General features: G+C 58.1%; 1 protein-coding gene across 4 annotated transcripts; it reads right to left on the bottom strand.

Moving 5' to 3' along the window:
* Positions 1-160: 160 nt before the first annotated feature.
* PBK (PDZ binding kinase) lies at positions 161-16,665 on the bottom strand. Of its 4 annotated transcripts, XM_074582201.1 has the most exons (9): positions 16,609-16,665; positions 14,649-14,709; positions 13,196-13,286; positions 9,610-9,752; positions 6,569-6,738; positions 5,631-5,760; positions 3,385-3,561; positions 551-739; positions 161-459 (listed from the first exon to the last, which is right to left on the bottom strand). In XM_074582201.1, the coding sequence occupies exons 2-9, from the start codon at positions 14,695-14,697 to the stop codon at positions 392-394; spliced, it is 1,017 nt and encodes a 338-aa protein (XP_074438302.1). In that variant the 5' UTR covers positions 14,698-14,709; positions 16,609-16,665; the 3' UTR covers positions 161-391. The 4 variants fall into 4 exon arrangements, with proteins under 4 accessions (XP_074438302.1, XP_074438303.1, XP_074438304.1 ...); XM_074582202.1 differs by lacking the exon at positions 161-459 and having other exon boundaries at positions 534-739; XM_074582203.1 differs by lacking the exons at positions 161-459; positions 16,609-16,665 and adding an exon at positions 16,557-16,571 and having other exon boundaries at positions 534-739.
* Between the last annotated feature and the right edge of the window lie 1,702 nt (positions 16,666-18,367).

The following is an 18,367-nucleotide window of genomic DNA, read 5'->3' as shown; positions in this document are numbered from 1 at the left end:
CTGTTTGTTTTTTTTCCTTTTTTTTCTCTTGATCCTACATCCTCTTTTAGCGTGGTACGCTTTTCTGCAGAACAACCTGGTGTGTCAGGAAACCTTCTCCTTGAGACACACCCCCACCCTCTCCTGAGGTGGAAAAAACACACCGCTTTCAGGCCGAGATGAATAAAGACTATTTATTTTTAACATCTCGGTCCCCAAACTTGTTAATTCAACCCAGAGAGAGAAAGAGAGAGAGGGAAGGCTTTGAAAGCAGCTGTAACGTGACAACTAAAAGCACAACTCTTGCGCAGAGCGTGTAGCTTATTTTAGGCCCTAGGTGGAGGTGGGAGGGGATTGCTCGAGAAGCAACTTAGAGCAATCCCCTTCAGCCAGGGGTTAGTGCATAATGAGTTCAGGCTGTAGTTTTAACTACACAGGATAAGGATAAAACCTTCAAAGTTAAATCCCTGAGCTCCTGCACTCGCCCCGCGGAGCTCGGGGACAGCTTTGCTGTCCCCGAGCTCCGCGGGGCGAGTGCAGGAGCTCGGATGCTTTTATTCCTGGGCCAAACTTGCCTCCAAGGCTTCCACGATGCACGCGGCCGAGGGACGCTTTTTGGGATCCTCGCTGGTGCAGATGGAGAAGAGGTCGATCATGTGTTGGTAGGATGAGTCCAGTTCCTCCATGTTGAGAGCCGGGCGGGTTCCCAGGGCTGCGTAATAAGCTTCTTCGTCAAAGCAGTCTTCATCGAAAGACTCGTCTGGACAGGAAGGTGGGGGGAAGGGTCATGGCGTAGGGCTTTGCACCCCGGCAGATTATAGAACCATGGAATGGTTTGGGTGGGAAGGGACCTTAAAGGCCACCCAGTGGCACCCCCTGCCCTGGGCAGGGACACCTCCCACCAGCCCAGGTTGCTCCAAGCCCCGGCCAACCTGGCCTTGAACCCCTCCAGGGATGGGGCAGCCACAGCTTCTCTGGGCAACCTGGGCCAGGGGCTCACCCCCCTCACACCAAAGAATTTCTTCCCAATATCCCATCTCAATCTCCCCTCTTCCAGTGTCAAACCCTTCCCCCTCGTCCCATGGCTCCCCTCCCTGCTCCAGAGTCCCTCCCCAGCTTTCCTGGAGCCCCTTGAGGGACTGGCAGGGGCTGGAAGGTCTCCGCGGAGCCTTCTCTTCTCCAGGCTGAACCCCCCCAGCTCTCCCAGCCTGTCCTCCCAGCAGAGGGGCTCCAGCCCTCCCAGCATCTCCGGGGCCTCCTCTGGCCCCGCTCCAACAGCTCCGTGTCTCTCCTGTGCCGAGGCCCCAGCGCTGGAGGCAGCACTGCAGGGGGGTCTCCCCCGAGCGCAGCAGAGGGGCAGAATCCCCCCCTCGCCCTGCTGCCCACGCTGCTGGGGATGCAGCCCAGGCTGCGGGGGGGTTCTGGGCTGCCAGCGCACATTGTTGGGTCATGTCCCCTTTTTTTTTTTTTTTTTTTTTTTTTTTTTTTTGTCCACCAGTATCCCCAAGTCCTTCTCAGCAGGGGTGTGGTGGTATGTGACCTACATGTCAGCTTTGCTATTCTTTTGTTAGTCCTAATTACTGCCTGGGCTACGCCATTATTTTTCCTTTGACTTAAATCACTTATTTTGAAGCTGTATCTAACCCTGTTCTCCCAGCAGAATAACTCTGAGTCACCCCTGCGGAGCTGGCTGGGAAAAGGCTCTGCAGCCAAGAGACGCTGAGAGCAGGAGAGTCAGGAAACATCCCCTGGCTGCCTGGAGACAGAGGTAGAAAAACACAAGCCAGCCCGAAGGGCCGTGCCAGTGTGAAAGCTGGAGCGAGAGTTTTCCTTGCACAGCGCATAGAATTTTTAGCTTTATATTGCTCCAGGGCATGGATCTGCCCACAGGCAACTGTAGCAGCCCCTGCCCCATCCCATCCTGTTGCTCCCCGCTTGTCTGCTTGGTGTAACTCCAAACGAGGGGGTGGCCAAGAAGGCCACCAGCATCCTGGCCTGTGTCAGCACTAGTGTGGCCAGCAGGAGTGGGGCAGTGACCGTCCCCCTGGACTGGGCACTGGGGAGGCCCCACCTCGAGGGCTGTGTCCAGTTTGGGGCCCCTCACGCCAAGAAAGACCTTGAGGGGCTGGAGCGTGTCCAGAGAAGGGCAACGGAGCTGGTGAGGGGTCTGGAGCACAAGTCTGGTGAGGAGCAGCTGAGGGAGCTGGGGGTGTTCAGCCTGGAGAAGAGGGGGCTGAGGGGAGACCTTCTGGCTCTCTACAGCTCCCTGAAAGGAGGGGGTAGCCAGGGGGGGTCGGGCTCTTCTCCCAAGGAACAGGCCATGGCACAAGAGGAAACAGCCTCAAGTTGCGCCAGGGGAGGTTTAGGATGGATATTGGGAACAATTTCCTCCTGGAAAGGGTTGTGAAGCATTGGAAGAGGCTGCCCAGGGCAGGGGTGGAGTCGCCATCCCTGGAGGGATTGAAAAGCCGGGCAGACGTGGTGCTGAGGGCCATGGGGTAGTGGTGGCCTTGGCAGGGTTGGGTTGATGGTTGGACTCGATGATCTGAAAGGTCCCTCCTAACCTAAATGATTCTATGATAAATCCTCACTTGGGTGCACAGGAGGTGCCCAAAGTATCTCAAAGTGCTTCCCCTGTCCTCTCAGAGCCGAGCGGGTGTTTGGCAGCGAGGGCCCAGCCCCGAGCACCCTCGGCCGGGGCACAGCACACTCACTTCAGCTTCTCTTTTCCAAAAGGCTCAGCTGCCTTAAATATTTTTGTGCGCCATTTCAAGCACGGTGTCATTTGAAGCTTTTCTGGCCACACCATTTCTGCGCTATCTCCCCATCATCCGGCCCACAGCTACAGCCTGGCAGATTGCTCCTACGCTGCCATGACAGCAAAGGACAGGGGATGGGGCCAGGGCACAGCCAAGCACACCGTGGGGCTCTCGGGGGAGCAGCAGTCAGGCTTGGCGACATCTTTCAAGCCCACTGAACCGCGCTGACAAGCAGCAGAATTTGGAGCAGCTCTTTCCAGCCGTTTAGACAAGCAGCTGGAGCACTTGCAAAGAGCTCTGGATGGCAGTGATTAGTTACCACCATTTATCAACTTCTCTTGTGGAGTTAAAAAGCTAAATGAAGCTGAACGCAGCCCTTGCACAAACGCTGAACACCACCTACAAGCGCAGAGCGGCCGTGGGACGGTGCTGAGCCCCTCGGTGCTGCAGCAAACTCCCCGCTGAGCTCCCTATGTGCAGAAGCAGAGCTGGGAAACGCATCAGAGACAGATTTGCAAGCCCTTTGGATGGCACCCAAGGGAAACCCAGCCTTTTGGAGTTACTAACACGCTGCAAAAATCAACCCTCCTAAGAGAGGACAGCATTTCTAGGAGAAGTTGCTCAGAAGCAAGGTGCAGCGACAAACCTTCGTCGTCGAGGTCATCGTCCAGGTTGAGGTGGGGCACGGAGAGGGTCATCATTTCCCAGAGAGTCAGCCCAAAAGCGAAGATGTCAGCCTTGTCGGTGATCACGCCGTCATCCTGCAGAGCCTCCTTGGGCTTCCAGGGCTCGGTGCCCACGTAGCACAGCTCCGGGTCGCTCACTGGAAGGGAAGAACGCGGCTTGGCTGGCTGCGGGGCCTTGCAGACATGGCAAGACACCGTCTGTAGCTCAACCCTGCTGAAAGGCGCCCTGCCACGAAGAGGTGAGAAATTACGTGCATTTTACCCTTCCCCAGCTTGGTTCTCCCCACAAGGAGGCAGGACCGGGGTGACAGGGCACCTTCACTTTCCCTGCGCGATCCCAGGGGACAAAGCCAACGCCACCCCGGTGCTCCTGGGGCTCCCTCAGCCTCCACCGCACGGTTCCTCCCAGCCCCACAATCCTGGTTTCTTCAAGCTCTCACTGCTTTGTTCAGTTTAATGCCTCCTTGATCTTGACGACCCTTGGGAGAGCCGAAGCCATCAGCTCTCAGCCTGACGAAGGACACGCCAGCTCTGCCTCCTTCCCCTCTATCCCGCTTCCCAAGAGGGGGATGCCGCATTTTCCCCCTCTGTCCGTAGCAAATTCCCGAGCTGTCAGCCAATCTCAGATGCTCGAGAAACACATTTCTCTCGCCGGGCTGATCTCCAAAGCCTGGAAGGGGAAGCGAATGCCCAAATCCCTCAACACTTCACGGGCTGTTGCGCTTTAATCCTTGGCTGCCACCCGCCGGGGACCCAGCACCTTCGTGATCGGTGGGTGCCCGTTGTCTCCGCAAGACCCCAACGTCAGGGCTGGGGGGGAGAGGACTATTTTCCTGTTAAACCAGCCCAGAAAGGGGTACTTCAACCACGCTCCTCTCCGGGAGATTACACCGGGGCGCTGCCTCCACCTCTCTCGCTCCTTATAAAAGGGAGCAGCTACTAATAAAAATGTAATAGAGCGGCTTTATAAATTACGAGGCTGTCGCAGGCCCAAGCGCTGTGTAAAGGGGCAGAGAAAAGCATTCTTGTAATTAACCCAAACACATTCCCGCTGTTCACAGCCAAGCCACGACGCCATTAGCCATCTGCTTCTCGTTTACATGAAGTCTTTATAACGCCTGCCTTTGGCTCGCGCTTCCTTCTACCCCTACGAGAAAGATTCATTTACTTAACGCTCTGGCAAGAGAATCTCTTCCCCAGGGTCTGGTGGGGCCGGATCCAGCACCCCTCGTGCAACGGCGTTCCTGCCCCTGGAACGAAGGGCCAGGTCCTGCCCTTGGGTCACACCAACCCCAGGGACGCTCCAGGCTGGGCAGAGTGGCCGGAGAGCTGCCCAGCGGAAAAGGAGCTGGGGGTGTTGGTCGACAGCGGCTGAATATGAGCCAGCAGTGTGCCCAGGTGGCCAAGGAGGCCACCAGCATCCTGGCCTGTGTCAGCACTAGTGTGGCCAGCAGGAGTGGGGCAGTGACCGTCCCCCTGGACTGGGCACTGGGGAGGCCCCACCTCGAGGGCTGTGTCCAGGTTTGGGCCCCTCACGCCAAGAAAGACCTTGAGGGGCTGGAGCGTGTCCAGAGAAGGGCAACGGAGCTGGTGAGGGGTCTGGAGCACAAGTCTGGTGAGGAGCGGCTGAGGGAGCTGGGGGTGTTCAGCCTGGAGAAGAGGGGGCTGAGGGGAGACCTTCTGGCTCTCTACAGCTCCCTGAAAGGAGGGGGTAGCCAGGGGGGGTCGGGCTCTTCTCCCAAGGAACAGGCCATGGCACAAGAGGAAACGGCCTCAAGTTGTGCCAGGGGAGGTTTAGGATGGCTATTGGGAACAATTTCCTCCTGGAAAGGGTTGTGAAGCATTGGAAGAGGCTGCCCAGGGCAGTGGTGGAGTCGCCATCCCTGGAGGGATTGAAAAGCCGGGCAGACGTGGTGCTGAGGGCCATGGGGTAGTGGTGGCCTTGGCAGTGCTGGGTTGATGGTTGGACTCGATGATCTGAAAGGTCTCTTCCAACCAAGACCATTCCATGAACATACAGGTGTGGAAGGGCGAGACAGACATCACAGATCTGGAAAATTTACCCTGGACCTTCTGGAGATCCCCTTCACCCACGCACGGTGCAAACCCCTCGCCAGCCCTTCCCTGCTAAGACGCAGGAGGGTGAGCGTGACAAACTCCAGCAGCCACCCAGCACCCAGGTCCCCTTCCCGGCCACCCGACTTACCGGTCATGTTCTCATCCAGGGGCAGGGACATTCCCACGTCACAGATCTTGACGGTTTCAAAGTCGCCTTTAACGACCACGTTGGAAGACTTGATATCTCCGTGGAGCAGCTTCTTATCGTTGTGAAGATACTGAGAGGCAGAGAGGAGCCGTTAGCGCCCGCTCACGGACACGGCGATGGAGAGGCAGGAGGAGCCATCCCCTCTGGACAACAAAACCCCAACCCCTTCATGTTTAACAGCTTCAGCCTGAAAACCTCAAGGATGGGTCTACACCTACCTCAAGCCCTACAAAACACAGCGTGGGTTGTTCCGCCCAGCCGAGTTTTGGAGGCTTTTAGTGAAAGGCTGCGAGAAGCACCTGAGAGCGCTTGGAAAGCGCAGGCAATAGCTGGTGGCCAAGGGCACGGTCACGGCATTGTCCCCGGAGCCACCTCTCAGCCGGCGCAGCCTGTGCTTTACCCCGAGGCCGGCACAGCCGTGCTGAGGCTCAGAAGCAGTGCCGTGGTTCAGAGTCTCCGTTTTCCCCCTTTTTCCCTAAATTCAACCTCAGCGTGGCGAGAGGAGGCACGCGAGTGGCACCACCGGCCCCAGCTGACCACTCTTACTGCCAAGGCCAGCTCCCTGCAGGGGCCAGCAGCCAGCCCGGCCGGCTAGCAAGCAGGAACAGCAGGTAGCCCCAGGGGAGGGCAGCAGAACCGACGTGACAAAACCCCTATTGCGTCTCTTTCTGTATTACTTCAATCTCGAGCTTTAGGGATATTTTCACCCTAATCTGTACAGCATCCCGGTAAAAAACCCCCTGAGGCTGGATACGGGGCGTCACAGTGTCCGCTCTCCGTCGCGCCTGGCCCTCTCACACACCACGTTCGTTTATTTTTCCAGTGTCACCAGTGGATGCGATTCTGCACGGAACGGCTACGGTTAACGTTAAACATACCTTCAGCCCCCGCGCCATGCTCAGGGCAACTTTGAAAATGGTGGCAGCAGGGAAAGGGCCCAACTTTTTTTCCCGTCTTTCTTCGAGTAAGTAACAGAGGGATTTTTCTCCGCCGTACTCCATGGCCAGACACATGCTTCCGTCGTTGGCCTCGGTAAACGCACGGTAACCTTCCAAGAGACGGGCGTGTTAGAAAGCCGAGGGAGGCAGCAGCATTTCCACGTGCTCTACGGTCCGACGGAGCCCGAGCTTTTGGGGCTGCTCCCCAGGAGCTTCCCCGGCGGCTCCAACCAACCCCAAACAAATTCCCACCCCGGGGACCTGGTTCTCAGCGTTACGTGGTGAGGTGAAGCCACAGGAATGTCCAGGGAGACCTGTGCGGCCCCAAGAAGGGCCACGAGCCACAAACGTTGTTGGGCTAAAGGAGTTGCCTCCCCCAGGGAGCCCACAGACCCCCCCCGTCACTCCCCAGGTCAGGTTGGACCCTGTGCCAGGGCTGGGAGGCCCTGGGAGGTTTATCACGAACTTTGAGGGACAGAGAACCAGTAGAAAGGAGGGAGGAGAACAGCAGCAGACCTGCAGGGCCAACACAGAACCATGGAATACAATCAGAGAATGGTTTGGGCTGGAAGGGACCTTTAAAGGTCATTTAGTCTAACCCCTGGTCATGAGCGGGGACATCCTCAACTAGCCCAGGTCGCTCCGAGCCCCAGCCAACCTGGCCTGGGATGTTTCCAGGGATGGGGCAGCCACAGCTTCTCTGGGCAACCTGGGCCAGGGGCTCACCCCGCTCACACCAAAGAATTTCTTCCCAATAGCTCATCCAAATCTCCCCTCTTCCAGTGTAAAACCCCTCCCCCTCGTCCCACGGCTCCCCTCCCTGCTCCAGAGTCCCTCCCCAGCTTTCCTGGAGCCCCTTGAGGGACTGGCAGGGGCTGGAAGGTCTCCGCGGAGCCTTCTCTTCTCCAGGCTGAACCCCCCCAGCTCTCTCAGCCTGTCCTCCCAGCAGAGGGGCTCCAGCCCTCCCAGCATCTCCGGGGCCTCCTCTGGCCCCGCTCCAACAGCTCCGTGTCTCTCCTGTGCCGAGGCCCCAGCGCTGGAGGCAGCACTGCAGGGGGGTCTCCCCCGAGCGCAGCAGAGGGGCAGAATCCCCCCCTCGCCCTGCTGCCCACGCTGCTGGGGATGCAGCCCAGGCTGCGGGGGGGTTCTGGGCTGCCAGCGCACGGTGCCGGCTCCTGTGGAGCTTCTCACCCACCAACACCCCCAAGTCCTTCTCCTCGGGGCTGCTCTCCATCCCTCCATCCCCCCGTTGCAAAGATAAGGAGCTGCAGACGAGAGACAAAGGGCAGGGGGATGTCGGGCAAAGCCAAGCCCTCGTCTCACAAGGGCCATTGCAGAAAGTTAGTCTTAGCTGTCATCTGACCTTTCTTCCTCCGTGTTTTACTCCTAGCTATAAACAATACTCTTCAGGTGGAATCATAAATGGCCAAGCCTTGCATAACGGCATAGCAAAACACCTTATCCCGTAAATGATTTACGGCACCTTTTACAAAAAAAAAGCCGTGAAATGTTTGCAGTGTGAAAGGTCAAGACTCTCTTTGCTCTTAAACTCCTGCCAGAAGCAAGACGTGCCTTTTTAGGGATACAAACAAACTTCTTTGCAGGCAGCATTTCTAATACCAGCGACTGCACCGAGACGGTTTAAAGCACAAATAAAAGCAAAGTCAAACAAAGCTGCTGTTCGGAGTGGCGGGAGAGATTTTTAGACAAGATAAGAGCAGAAATTAAACACAGACTTGAGCAGCTTCTCAAAATATTCCTACCATTGAGAGCCAAGAACATAACAGAGCCTCGATTGTCCCTCACAAAGGTGTGTCCCCAGGGTGGGCTCACCGGAACCCTTTCTGCCGGGTGACTCACCCAGATAATCACGGCACGGTGACCGCCTCCATCTCAACAGGCAACAAGTGCCAAGGGGCTCCAGCCACGAGCCAAATTTGTGGGCAAACCCCATTGCCTTGATCTTGCACGGGGTCGGAGGAAGAGCCTCAGGCATCCACCCCTGCGGCACGGCTGCAACGCAGGGTCCTGTGGTCTGCGGGCTCCTGCAGATGCCACCAGCACATCCTGGCCTGTGTCAGCACTAGTGTGGCCGGCAGGAGTGGGGCAGTGACCGTCCCCCTGGACTGGGCACTGGGGAGGCCCCACCTCGAGGGCTGTGTCCAGTTTTGGGCCCCTCACGCCAAGAAAGACCTTGAGGGGCTGGAGCGTGTCCAGAGAAGGGCAACGGAGCTGGTGAGGGGTCTGGAGCACAAGTCTGGTGAGGAGCGGCTGAGGGAGCTGGGGGTGTTCAGCCTGGAGAAGAGGGGGCTGAGGGGAGACCTTCTGGCTCTCTACAGCTCCCTGAAAGGAGGGGGTAGCCAGGGGGGGTCGGGCTCTTCTCCCAAGGAACAGGCCATGGCACAAGAGGAAACGGCCTCAAGTTGCACCAGGGGAGGTTTAGGATGGATATTGGGAACAATTTCCTCCTGGAAAGGGTTGTGAAGCATTGGAAGAGGCTGCCCAGGGCAGTGGTGGAGTCGCCATCCCTGGGGGTATTTAAAAGCCGGGCAGACGTGGTGCTGAGGGCCATGGGGTAGTGGTGGCCTTGGCAGTGCTGGGTTGATGGTTGGACTCAGTGATCTGAAGGGTCTTTTCCAGCCCAAACAATTCTATGATTCCGCCACCAGCCATGCTGCCCTGGCAGCCCAGGAGCACTCCCAAGTCCCCATCACGCAGGACAAGACTAATTTAATTTAACGAGGTCCATGGTGGACCCAACCGAAAGCGCAGCAGCCCAGCAACCCATCGCCGACACCCAAGGACGGAGCAAGGACACTGTGCGCCCTCCCAGCCATCGCACCCCGGGGCTCCGGACCCCCCGAGCCAGACGGGGAGGACAGAGGAACCCCACGGCAGTCTCGTGTCACATCACCTGGCCCCAGAACTGGCTCCAACAGCTCCATCTGCAATTCGTGACACGGGTTGTGCCGGAAACTTACCCACGATGTTGGGATGTTGGAGGTTTTTCAAGATCTTGGCTTCTTCGGTCAGTCTCTGCTGATAGATGCTTTGCTGGCTCTTGTTGCATTGGGAATTGACTTTTTTCACAGCCCACGGGGAGCGAGACAAACCTCTGGGAGATCTGCAGGGGGAAAATCCACACCGGTCTCGCAACCAGCAGCCCGGGTACAGCTGGCACGGCTCCACGAGGAGCCATTCCGGAGAGCGCCTGCCTTTATTTTGTAGAAGTAATAAAGAACGGTGCTAAAACAAACTAAATCCTGCTCACGTGCACACCTCGGAGGCGCACGGCAACGCTTCGCCCCTACACAGCGCTCCTCCATCGGATTTCCAAGCGTTTTAGCAAAGGAGATTTATATCACTGATATTTATATCTCAATTTCAGGCGGAGGAGCGGAGGCTCGGGGAGGGAAGCAGCTTGCCCGGCAGAGCCAGGAATGGAGCCCAAATCCCTGAATTCCAGGCCAGGGAAAGGCTGATTGTTACGGAAATTCCACGTGCCAGCCACCATAACGGAGTTTGGCCACCCAGATGGGACTCTGGGCAACCACTGCTGGACGTCGGACCCTCTCGTCTCCAAACGTCCAATTGCCGGTGTGGGGTGAGTTCACCTGGGAACTTTGGAGATGGGTGTTGAGGGAGATTAATTGTTTAGCATAAATAAGTAAGTTTTAAGTAGAATAAATTACTTAGGATTATAATTTGGTGTGATTTGTGCTGCTTGCTTAGCTCGACTTAGCAGGAGTAGCTGGATTCGCTGAAGCCTTTAGGCCGTGGGAAAGGTATTCGTAATAATTTTCCTACAAGCCAGTATGGTGGTGTTTAGTCTTTTAGCACGGGAAAGTGCCGGATATCACACGGATGTTTTGGTAGCGTTTCTTTCAAGTCCGGAACTCTTCGGTTTCCCCACGTTCTGCCAACAAGGGCAGGTGCACAAGGAATGTAAACCAGGAGATACGGAGGCTCCAACCCTCGGCCGAAACCAGATGAACCAGGCAAGAGCCTGCCTGGGCACGGGAGAAGAATCCCATAAGATGTTAGAAGACCCCAGACCAAAAGTCACCGTTGGACCAAAAGACGCCTGGACGGCGCGTGTAGAAATCCCAAGGGTGTAATTGCTCAGGGGTTTCTTTGTTCGGGGTCCCTCGCTTTGGAGGCGCCCGTCCGTGCTGGCCTTGCTGCTGGACCTTCTAATTAAATGAATTATTTTATGAAATCTGACGCGGGAAACCGAGGGTCGAGCCTGAAGAAGGTGAAAGCGCCCGGGAGCGAGTGTTTGCGACACTGAACAGTGCGTGAAGGCTCAGGCAGCGGCTCCTCCTTTAACAACGGGAGGCCACGATCCACGAGGGGTAAAATCCCGCTACTAAATTCTAAATATTCCGAGTCCGAGAGGGTTCGAGTCCCACCTCGGCAGCGCTGGGATAGGTCTGTGCAGCCTGATCAGCGTAAGGCGCACAAATTTGCCATACAGATATGGGGAACAGCCCGGAGACGGGGACGCCCTTGGCCAAGATACTCGAAAATTGGAGGAAAATGGATGGCACAGCAGATCTAGCAAAAAAAACCCAACCCGACCAACGAGCAATACATTGTGTAGGGAAGACTGGCCAGCACTTAGAGGAGCTGGGGGCGAAGGATCCTTTGAATTAAAGAAATTTGCTACACGGAAGATTTTAGCAGACGAAAAACCTCAGGAAAGGGATGATTGGTATGTACGGGATACACCACCACCCCGCAACGCCGGGGCTTCGGTTATGTGGGGAAACCAAATGCCCCGGTAAAGGGAAGATGCGGGTCGATGCGCCTCATTATTTTTTTAATATCTGTTTGGGATATAATCTATCCTGGGCGATGTTAAGCTGATATTGGAAGAGTTATTCCATCCAGACAGAAAGATAATTGGAAAAAAAAAAGGTGGGATAAACCCTACAGGCAGGGGGAAATCGGACTGCCGGGCCCCAGGACGGCCCTAAGTGGGATTATAATAATTAAAGAGGTAATTGCCGAATGGTGGTTAGAAATGCGTTAAGTGTGATCAGAGTTTGGGAGGAGAGAGGAGTGAATCGCACTCAAGTGCAGGAATGCAGAGGCCGGAGGAACACCCCGCAGCTGCCGGGGAAGGTGGGAACAGGCTTCGCTGACGTGCCGGGGAACGGCTCTCCAGCATTTTAACAACGAATTGGCGGCAAATGTGTCTGTGGACCAAACCTGCAACTATTTGAAGGATCAAATGCCAGGGTGGCAAAGAGAATATTCGAAAGGTAGGAGATTACCTGGAGGGTTTATACTTGTACAGGGTGTAGGTGGTTTGTTACGTGCCAGCACGACACGCAGAGATTGCTGGAAAGACGCGGTTTGTCCACGTGCTGCTTGAGCAGGAAAAGGTCACCGTGTGTCTCTCTCTAAGCTTCAGCTGTGCCAGCAGAAAGTAAAACATTTAAAATTAATATTAACAGAAGGACAAAGATTAAGAGACCCAGAACGGGGCCAGGCTATTGTAGAAACACCTCGATTGGTAACGCATTAAAAAAAGCAAGGATCTTTAGTAGGATACTACGGACCCTGACTCCGGGGCTGGAGGAGCTGAGGCAGCCTGGAGAGAAGCTAAAGGCAGAGGAAGTGGAGCCCGTACGTCGAGAGAAATAAGCAGGTACGCTGAATAAAACACAGCGGGGACTTCTGGCACCTCAAATACATCTCATTAGATCACGTTAAATCTCGTTATTCAAGGTCACGTGCTTTGGTTGGCAATAGTAGGAAGCCGTAACCTCGCAACACCCTGAACTTCGGCCGAGCTCCTCCTCAGCCCCAGAAGAATGGCTGGCGGTTTTGCGTGACTTTGATGTATTGTAACTTAACTAACAGAAATAAATTGTGTAAGTAATACTAATGAAGACTGTATGCTTCAGCAATACGAATGAGAGTCACCGTTAGGATCAAAGGAAAGGGAACTATAAATCTTGGAGATGGAGAAGGGGCTCACTCTACCTGGAGTCAGCAGAAGATGGATGAGATCCAGGTGCAGGTGGGACAAAAAGCTCGTGAAACTGTGGAAGAAGGGAAAGGCGCCCGCACCCAAACTCCAGCCATCGAAGAGGAGACAAAAAAGACGCACACTTGTGCGAACAGGGGCACGGGCAGCTTATATCAGAGATTGCGAGGCTTTAAAAAGCACAGGAAAATAACCGAGGGGGTTCCGGCTCAGCTGTAGCATTATTAATGAAAAGCGTTTCCATAAAGGAATCTGTCTTTCGGCTTGTGCGAGAACCTGGAGTCGCCCCTGTGATGGTGGCTGCCATGCGGGATTTCCATAACGCTGACGGGTGATCCCAAAACCACGGGCTCCTTCCCAGCACCCCATCCCTCCAGCGCAGATGGGAGAACTGGAAATGGAAATTCCCCCCCTTTCCTCCGCTCCCTGCCCACTCGAAGGGGCGCAGGCAGCACCTGAAGGTCGGTGACGGCAGCGCTTTCTTGCTCAAAGCTCAAACATTGTCCATCCCTTATGTTATTCCAGGGGAAAAAAGAATGCCGAGTCCCGTTCCCGAGCCCCACACGCACCTTTTCATCAAGTAGACGTTGACCCCAGTGCCGTACCCGAGCTTCTGCATGAAGGGAGAGGCCGGGATAGTGACAGAAACTGGTCCCCCGTCTAAAAAGAAGAGAGAAACCCAGGAATGAGCCCACGCAGCAACTTCTCCCGAGGAGCTTTGATGCTCTAACCACAAATCGCATCTATGGCTCTACCACGTGCAGAACCAGTTCAGGTTTTAGAAAAGCTCCTTTCCAAACCCCCTTTTCCCCCCAATATCATACCAAATTCAAACTCCAGCCCCACCAAGCTGCTGCCACCACCCTCGTTGGGTTTCTCACCTGATTTCCAGTTTCTTTTTTCAAGAGGAAACGGCCTCAAGTTGCGCCAGGGGAGGTTTAGGATGGATATTGGGAACAATTTCCTCCTGGAAAGGGTTGTGAAGCATTGGAAGAGGCTGCCCAGGGCAGTGGTGGAGTCGCCATCCCTGGAGGGATTGAAAAGCTGGGCAGACGTGGTGCTGAGGGCCATGGGGTAGTGGTGGCCTTGGCAGGGTTGGGTTGATGGTTGGACTCGATGATCTGAAAGGTCCCTTCCAACCTGGACAGTTCTATGGTTCTATGACCGCTCGCTATGAAGTTTTATGTTCAAACCTGATCTCAGGTGCAGCTTTTTGGTCGTATCTGCTCTCCAGGCTAAGCAACTCTACTGGGTTTGGCTGGGATGGAGTTAATTTTCTCCACAGCACCTCATAGCGGGCTGGGGTTTGGATTTGTGATGACAACAGCGTTGGTAACACCGGGATGATTTAGTTCTTGCTGAGCAGCACTTGCGCAGCATCAAGGCCTTTTCTGCTTCTCCCCAGCGATGGGCTGGGGGGGCACAAGGAGTTGGGAGGGGACATGGATGGGACAACTGGCCCCAGGGACATCGTGCTCAGCAATAAAACTGGGGAGGAGGAGGAGGAGGAGGAGGAGGAGGAGGAGGAGGAAGGGGGGACGTTTGGTGTGACGGTGTTTGTCTTCCCAACTCACCGCTACGCGGGACGGGGATGGCCAAACGCACAGAATCATAGAATAGAATAATTCAGGTTGGAAGGGACCTTTAAAGGTCACCTGGCCCAACCTCCTAAAAAACATACGGACGGCTTCACGAATTTGCATGTGGCAAAGACGACACCTGCCGATGGGAAGCAGCGAACGAATTCCTGGATTTGCTTGGCTCGTGCGGGCAGCTCTTCTTTACCTGTTAAACTGGTTTCATCTGAACGCAGGAGTTTTCTCACTTTTACCCTTGCGATTCTCGCCCCCATCCTGCCGGGATGCTGAGCTCCCTACGAGGGTGAAACCATGACGCCCACCCTGACAGGCGGCTTTAACGCCCATCGCCCCCCCGCACCCCCGCAGCAAAGCACAGGGACCATGGCAAAGCCTTCGCTTTCCCTCTGGAAATATTTAGGGCTGACGCCTGAACTCCGCTCACCAGGTTTCTCCCTGCGCACCAGGTTGTTCTGAGACTTGAAGGCTTCCATCGCTGCAAACCCCTACAGCAGAGGAGAGACTTTATTATTATATTATTACATTTTAGACTTTATTACACCTCCACCCCCAAAACCGCTGGGGGTAACCGCTCCAGAGGACCTGGGAGCAGGAGCCGTGCAGGGCTCCAGCCCTAACACATGCAGGGGCACTACAGACAGCATGAAAATACATTAAAGGACATAAATTACGTGAATGACACCCGTCGGGAGTTCTCGGCTCTACGGGCACCCTCCTTCGCCAATGTCACCCCACAGTTTGTCACCGCTGTGTCCCCCGCGGGGCTGATCACCCCACGGCTGGCTTGCAGAGGGGGGAACAAACCCTGTAATGGCTCCAGGGATGTCTCTGAGCCTGGGACCAGCGTCCCAGGGGAACTGGGAAGCGATGTGGCACCAAGGGAGGGAGCTGCTGGCAGGGGGAAGCGTCCCCAGCCTGCTCCCACTGGGACAGGGATCCCCCCCAGCCCTCAGCACAGCCGGCACCATGGCAAAGGGGGGCCTGAGGGTCCCGCCTCTGGGGTGATGGGGGCGATCTGCAGTTGGGGGCGCAGGAGAGGACTGCTGGGGGCCACCTCTGGGGGTGAGGGGGGGGTCCCAGGTTGGAGGGGGATGGGGAGAGCAGGAGAGGACTCTGGGTGTCATTTCTGGGGGTGAGGGGGGTGTCCCAGGTTGTGGGGGGAGCAGGAGAGGACTCTGGGGTCCCACCTCTTGGGGTGAGGGGGGTCTCATGTTGTTGGGGGGGTGGGTTGCGGGCAGAGAGGCCTTGGGGGTCCCACCTCTGGGCACACAGGGGGTGTCCCAGGTTGGGAACAGGGGGCAGGAGAAGACTCTGGGGTCCCACCTCTGGGGGTGAGGGGGGGTGCCACAGGCTGGGGGGCAGGATTGGACTCTGGGTGCCACCTCTGGGGGTGAGGAGGGGTCTCAGGGTGGGGGTCTGGGTGCAGGAGAGGGCTCTGGGTGCAATCTATAGGGGTGAGGGGGGGGCCCAGGTTGGGGGGAGGCAGAGGAAGACTCACAGGTCCCATCTCTGGGGGTGGGGGGTGTTCCAGGGAGGGGGAAGGGGTGGGCAGGAAAAGACTGCTGGGTGTCACCTATGAGGGTGAGGGGGGTCCCAGGTCGGGATGGGGGGCAGGAGAGGCCTCCTGGGTCCCACCGCTGGGGTGTCGGGGGTGGCCCAAGGTGGGAAGGTGGGGGCAGAAGAGGACTCTGGAGTCCCACCTCTGGGGGTGAGGGGGGGGTCCCAGGTTGGGGGGAAGACAGGAGAGGACTCCCAGGTCCCATCTGGGGGTGTTCCAGGTCGGGGGCAGGGGGAGATAGGAGAGGCCTCCTGGGTCCCACTTCTGGGCGGGTAAGGGGTGTCCCGGGGGGGCAGGAGAGGACTCTGGGTGCCATCTCTGGGGGTGAGGAGGGGTCTCGGCGTGGGGGGGGAGGCAAGAGGGGACTGTGGGGGTCCCACCTCTGGGGGCGAGAGGGAGCATCCCAGGTTGGAAGTGGGGACAGAAGATGACCCGGGGGCCCCACCTCCGGGGGCGAGGAGCGCGAAACCCATGTTGGGGGGCAGAAGATGACTGCGGGGGTCCCACCTCCGGGGGTGAGGGGAGGTGTCGGGCCGGGGGGAAGGCCGAGGCCTGCCGGGTCCCACCTCGGGGAGGGGGAATGTGGAGGCCCAGGCCGGGGGTCTGAGGGCAGAAGGAGGAGCCGGGGCTGCCGGAGCCCACCTGGGTGAGGGAGGGGAGGTGGAAGCCCCCGACCTGGGCGAGGGAGGGGAGGTGGAAGCCCCCGACCTGGGCGAGGGAGGGGAGGTGGAAGCCCCCGACCTGGGCGAGGGAGGGGAGGTGGAAGCCCCCGACCTGGGCGAGGGAGGCGGGAACCCGCCCGCCGGACCCGCACCGCGGCCGTTACCTGCCGCCGCCGCCGTTTGAATCCCGCGCTACGGCGGCCGCGGGCGGACAAACGGCGCGGGACGCGGAGGGAGGCGGGGCCAGGCCGAGGGGCGGAGTCAGAGCCGGGGGCGTGACCAAGGGGGCGTAGCCAATGGGGGCGTAGCCAAGGGGGGGCGTAGCCAATGGGGCGTGTCCAATGGGGCAGGGCGGGGCTGTGGCGGCCCTCAGGGGGTCCCCGGGGGCGGGGGCGGGGGGAGGTTTGGGGGGTCCCCAGGTGGTTTCGGGGGGTCTGTTGGGTCCCCGAGGCCTTGGGGGGGGGGCAGTGCGAGGGGTCGCCAAGGCTTTGGAGGGGACACCAAGCCTTTGGGGGGGGGGGTGTCTCTAGGGTGCAGCAGGGTCCCCAAAGCCTTGGGGGGGTCTCCATGGGGTCCTCAAGCCCGTGGGGGACGGTGTCTATGGCGAGGGACCTTGGGGGGCAGTGGGGTCCCCAAACCCCTGGGGGTCTCCATGGCATCGCCCGCCCCTTGAGGGGGGTCTCTGTGGGGCCACCAGGCCATGGGGGGGGGGAGCGGTTTTGCAGGGTCCCCAAGCCCTTGGGAGGGGTCTCTGGGGGGGGTCCCAAGCCCTTGGGGTTGTCTCCATGGCATTGCCCGCCCCTTGAAGGGGGTCTCTGTGGGGTCACCAGGCCATGGGGGGTGTCTCTGGGGTTCAGCAGGGTCCCCATGCCCTTGGGGGGTCTCCATGGGGTCTCCAACCCCTTGCAGGGTGTCTCCGTGGGGTCTCCAAGCCGTTGGGGGGGGTCTCCATGGCACTGTCAATCCCTTCAGGGGGGTCTCTGTAAGGCCCCAGGCCATGGGGGGTGTCTCTGGCGTTCAGCAGGGTCCCCAAGCCCTGGGGGGGTCTCTGGAGTGGGGGTCCCAAGCGCTTGGGGGTGTCCCCATGGCACTGCGAACCCCATTGGGGGGTCTCTGTGGGGGTCCCAAGCCCTTGGGGGGGTCTCCATGGCATTGCCCATCCCTTGAAGGCGGTCTCTGTGGGGCCACCAGGCCACGGGGAGGTGTCTCTGGGGTTCAGCAGGGTCCCCAGGCCCTTGGGGGAGTCTCCATGGAGTCCCCAAGCCCTTGTGGGGGTGTCTCCGTGGGGTCTCCAAGCCGTTGGGGGGGGTCTCCATGGCATTGTCAATCCCTTCAGGGGGGTCTCTGTAGGGCCCCCAGGCCATGGGGGGTGTCTCTGGGGTTCAGCAGGGTCCCCAAGCCGTTGGGGGGTCTCTGGAGTGGGGGTCCCAAGCCCTTGGGGGTGTCTCCATGGCATTGCGAATCCCGTGGAGGGGTCTCTGGGGGGATCCCAAGCCCTTGGGGGTGTCTCCATGGCATTGCCCACCCCTTGGGGGGGGTCTCTGTGGGACCCCCAGGCCACGGGGAGGTGTCTCTGGGGTTCAGCAGGGTCCCCATGCCCTTGGGGGGGGTCTCCATGGAGTCCCCAAGCCCTTGTGGGGGTGTCTCTGGGGGGGTTCCCAACCCCTCAGGGGTCTCCATGGGATCCCCGAGCCTTTGAGGAGGGGGGTCTCGGGGGGATCCTCAAGCCCTGGCTGGAAGGGTGTCTCTCGGGGGGGGGCGCTTGGGGGGACTCAGGCACCCCAGGGTGCTCTGTGTCCCCCCCCCCAGCACACAGGGGCTTCTTGAACCAGGGATGAACCAGACCCAGGGTCTGTATTTACACCCCCCCATTGCATCCCCGCTCCCCGCCCCCGGACCCCCATGAATCCCCATGGCTCTTTG

The sequence above is a fragment of the Larus michahellis genome, chromosome 3 (genome assembly GCF_964199755.1).
Source record: "Larus michahellis chromosome 3, bLarMic1.1, whole genome shotgun sequence".
NCBI lineage: Eukaryota > Metazoa > Chordata > Aves > Charadriiformes > Laridae > Larus > Larus michahellis.
Note: the sequence above shows the minus strand (reverse complement) of the source record. Positions and strands in the feature narration are given on the sequence as shown.

Excerpts from the sequence above, each read along its gene's own strand:
- PBK (XM_074582201.1), bottom strand. The coding sequence starts at position 14,697 with ATGGAAGCCTTCAAGTCTCAGAACAACCTGGTGCGCAGGGAGAAACCT. Across the intron at positions 9,753-13,195 it reads AACGTCTACTTGATGAAAAG|ATCTCCCAGAGGTTTGTCTC; the intron begins GTGCGTGTGGGG and ends TTCCCCCTGCAG. Across the intron at positions 6,739-9,609 it reads CCAACATCCCAACATCGTGG|GTTACCGTGCGTTTACCGAG; the intron begins GTAAGTTTCCGG and ends GTCTCTTGGAAG.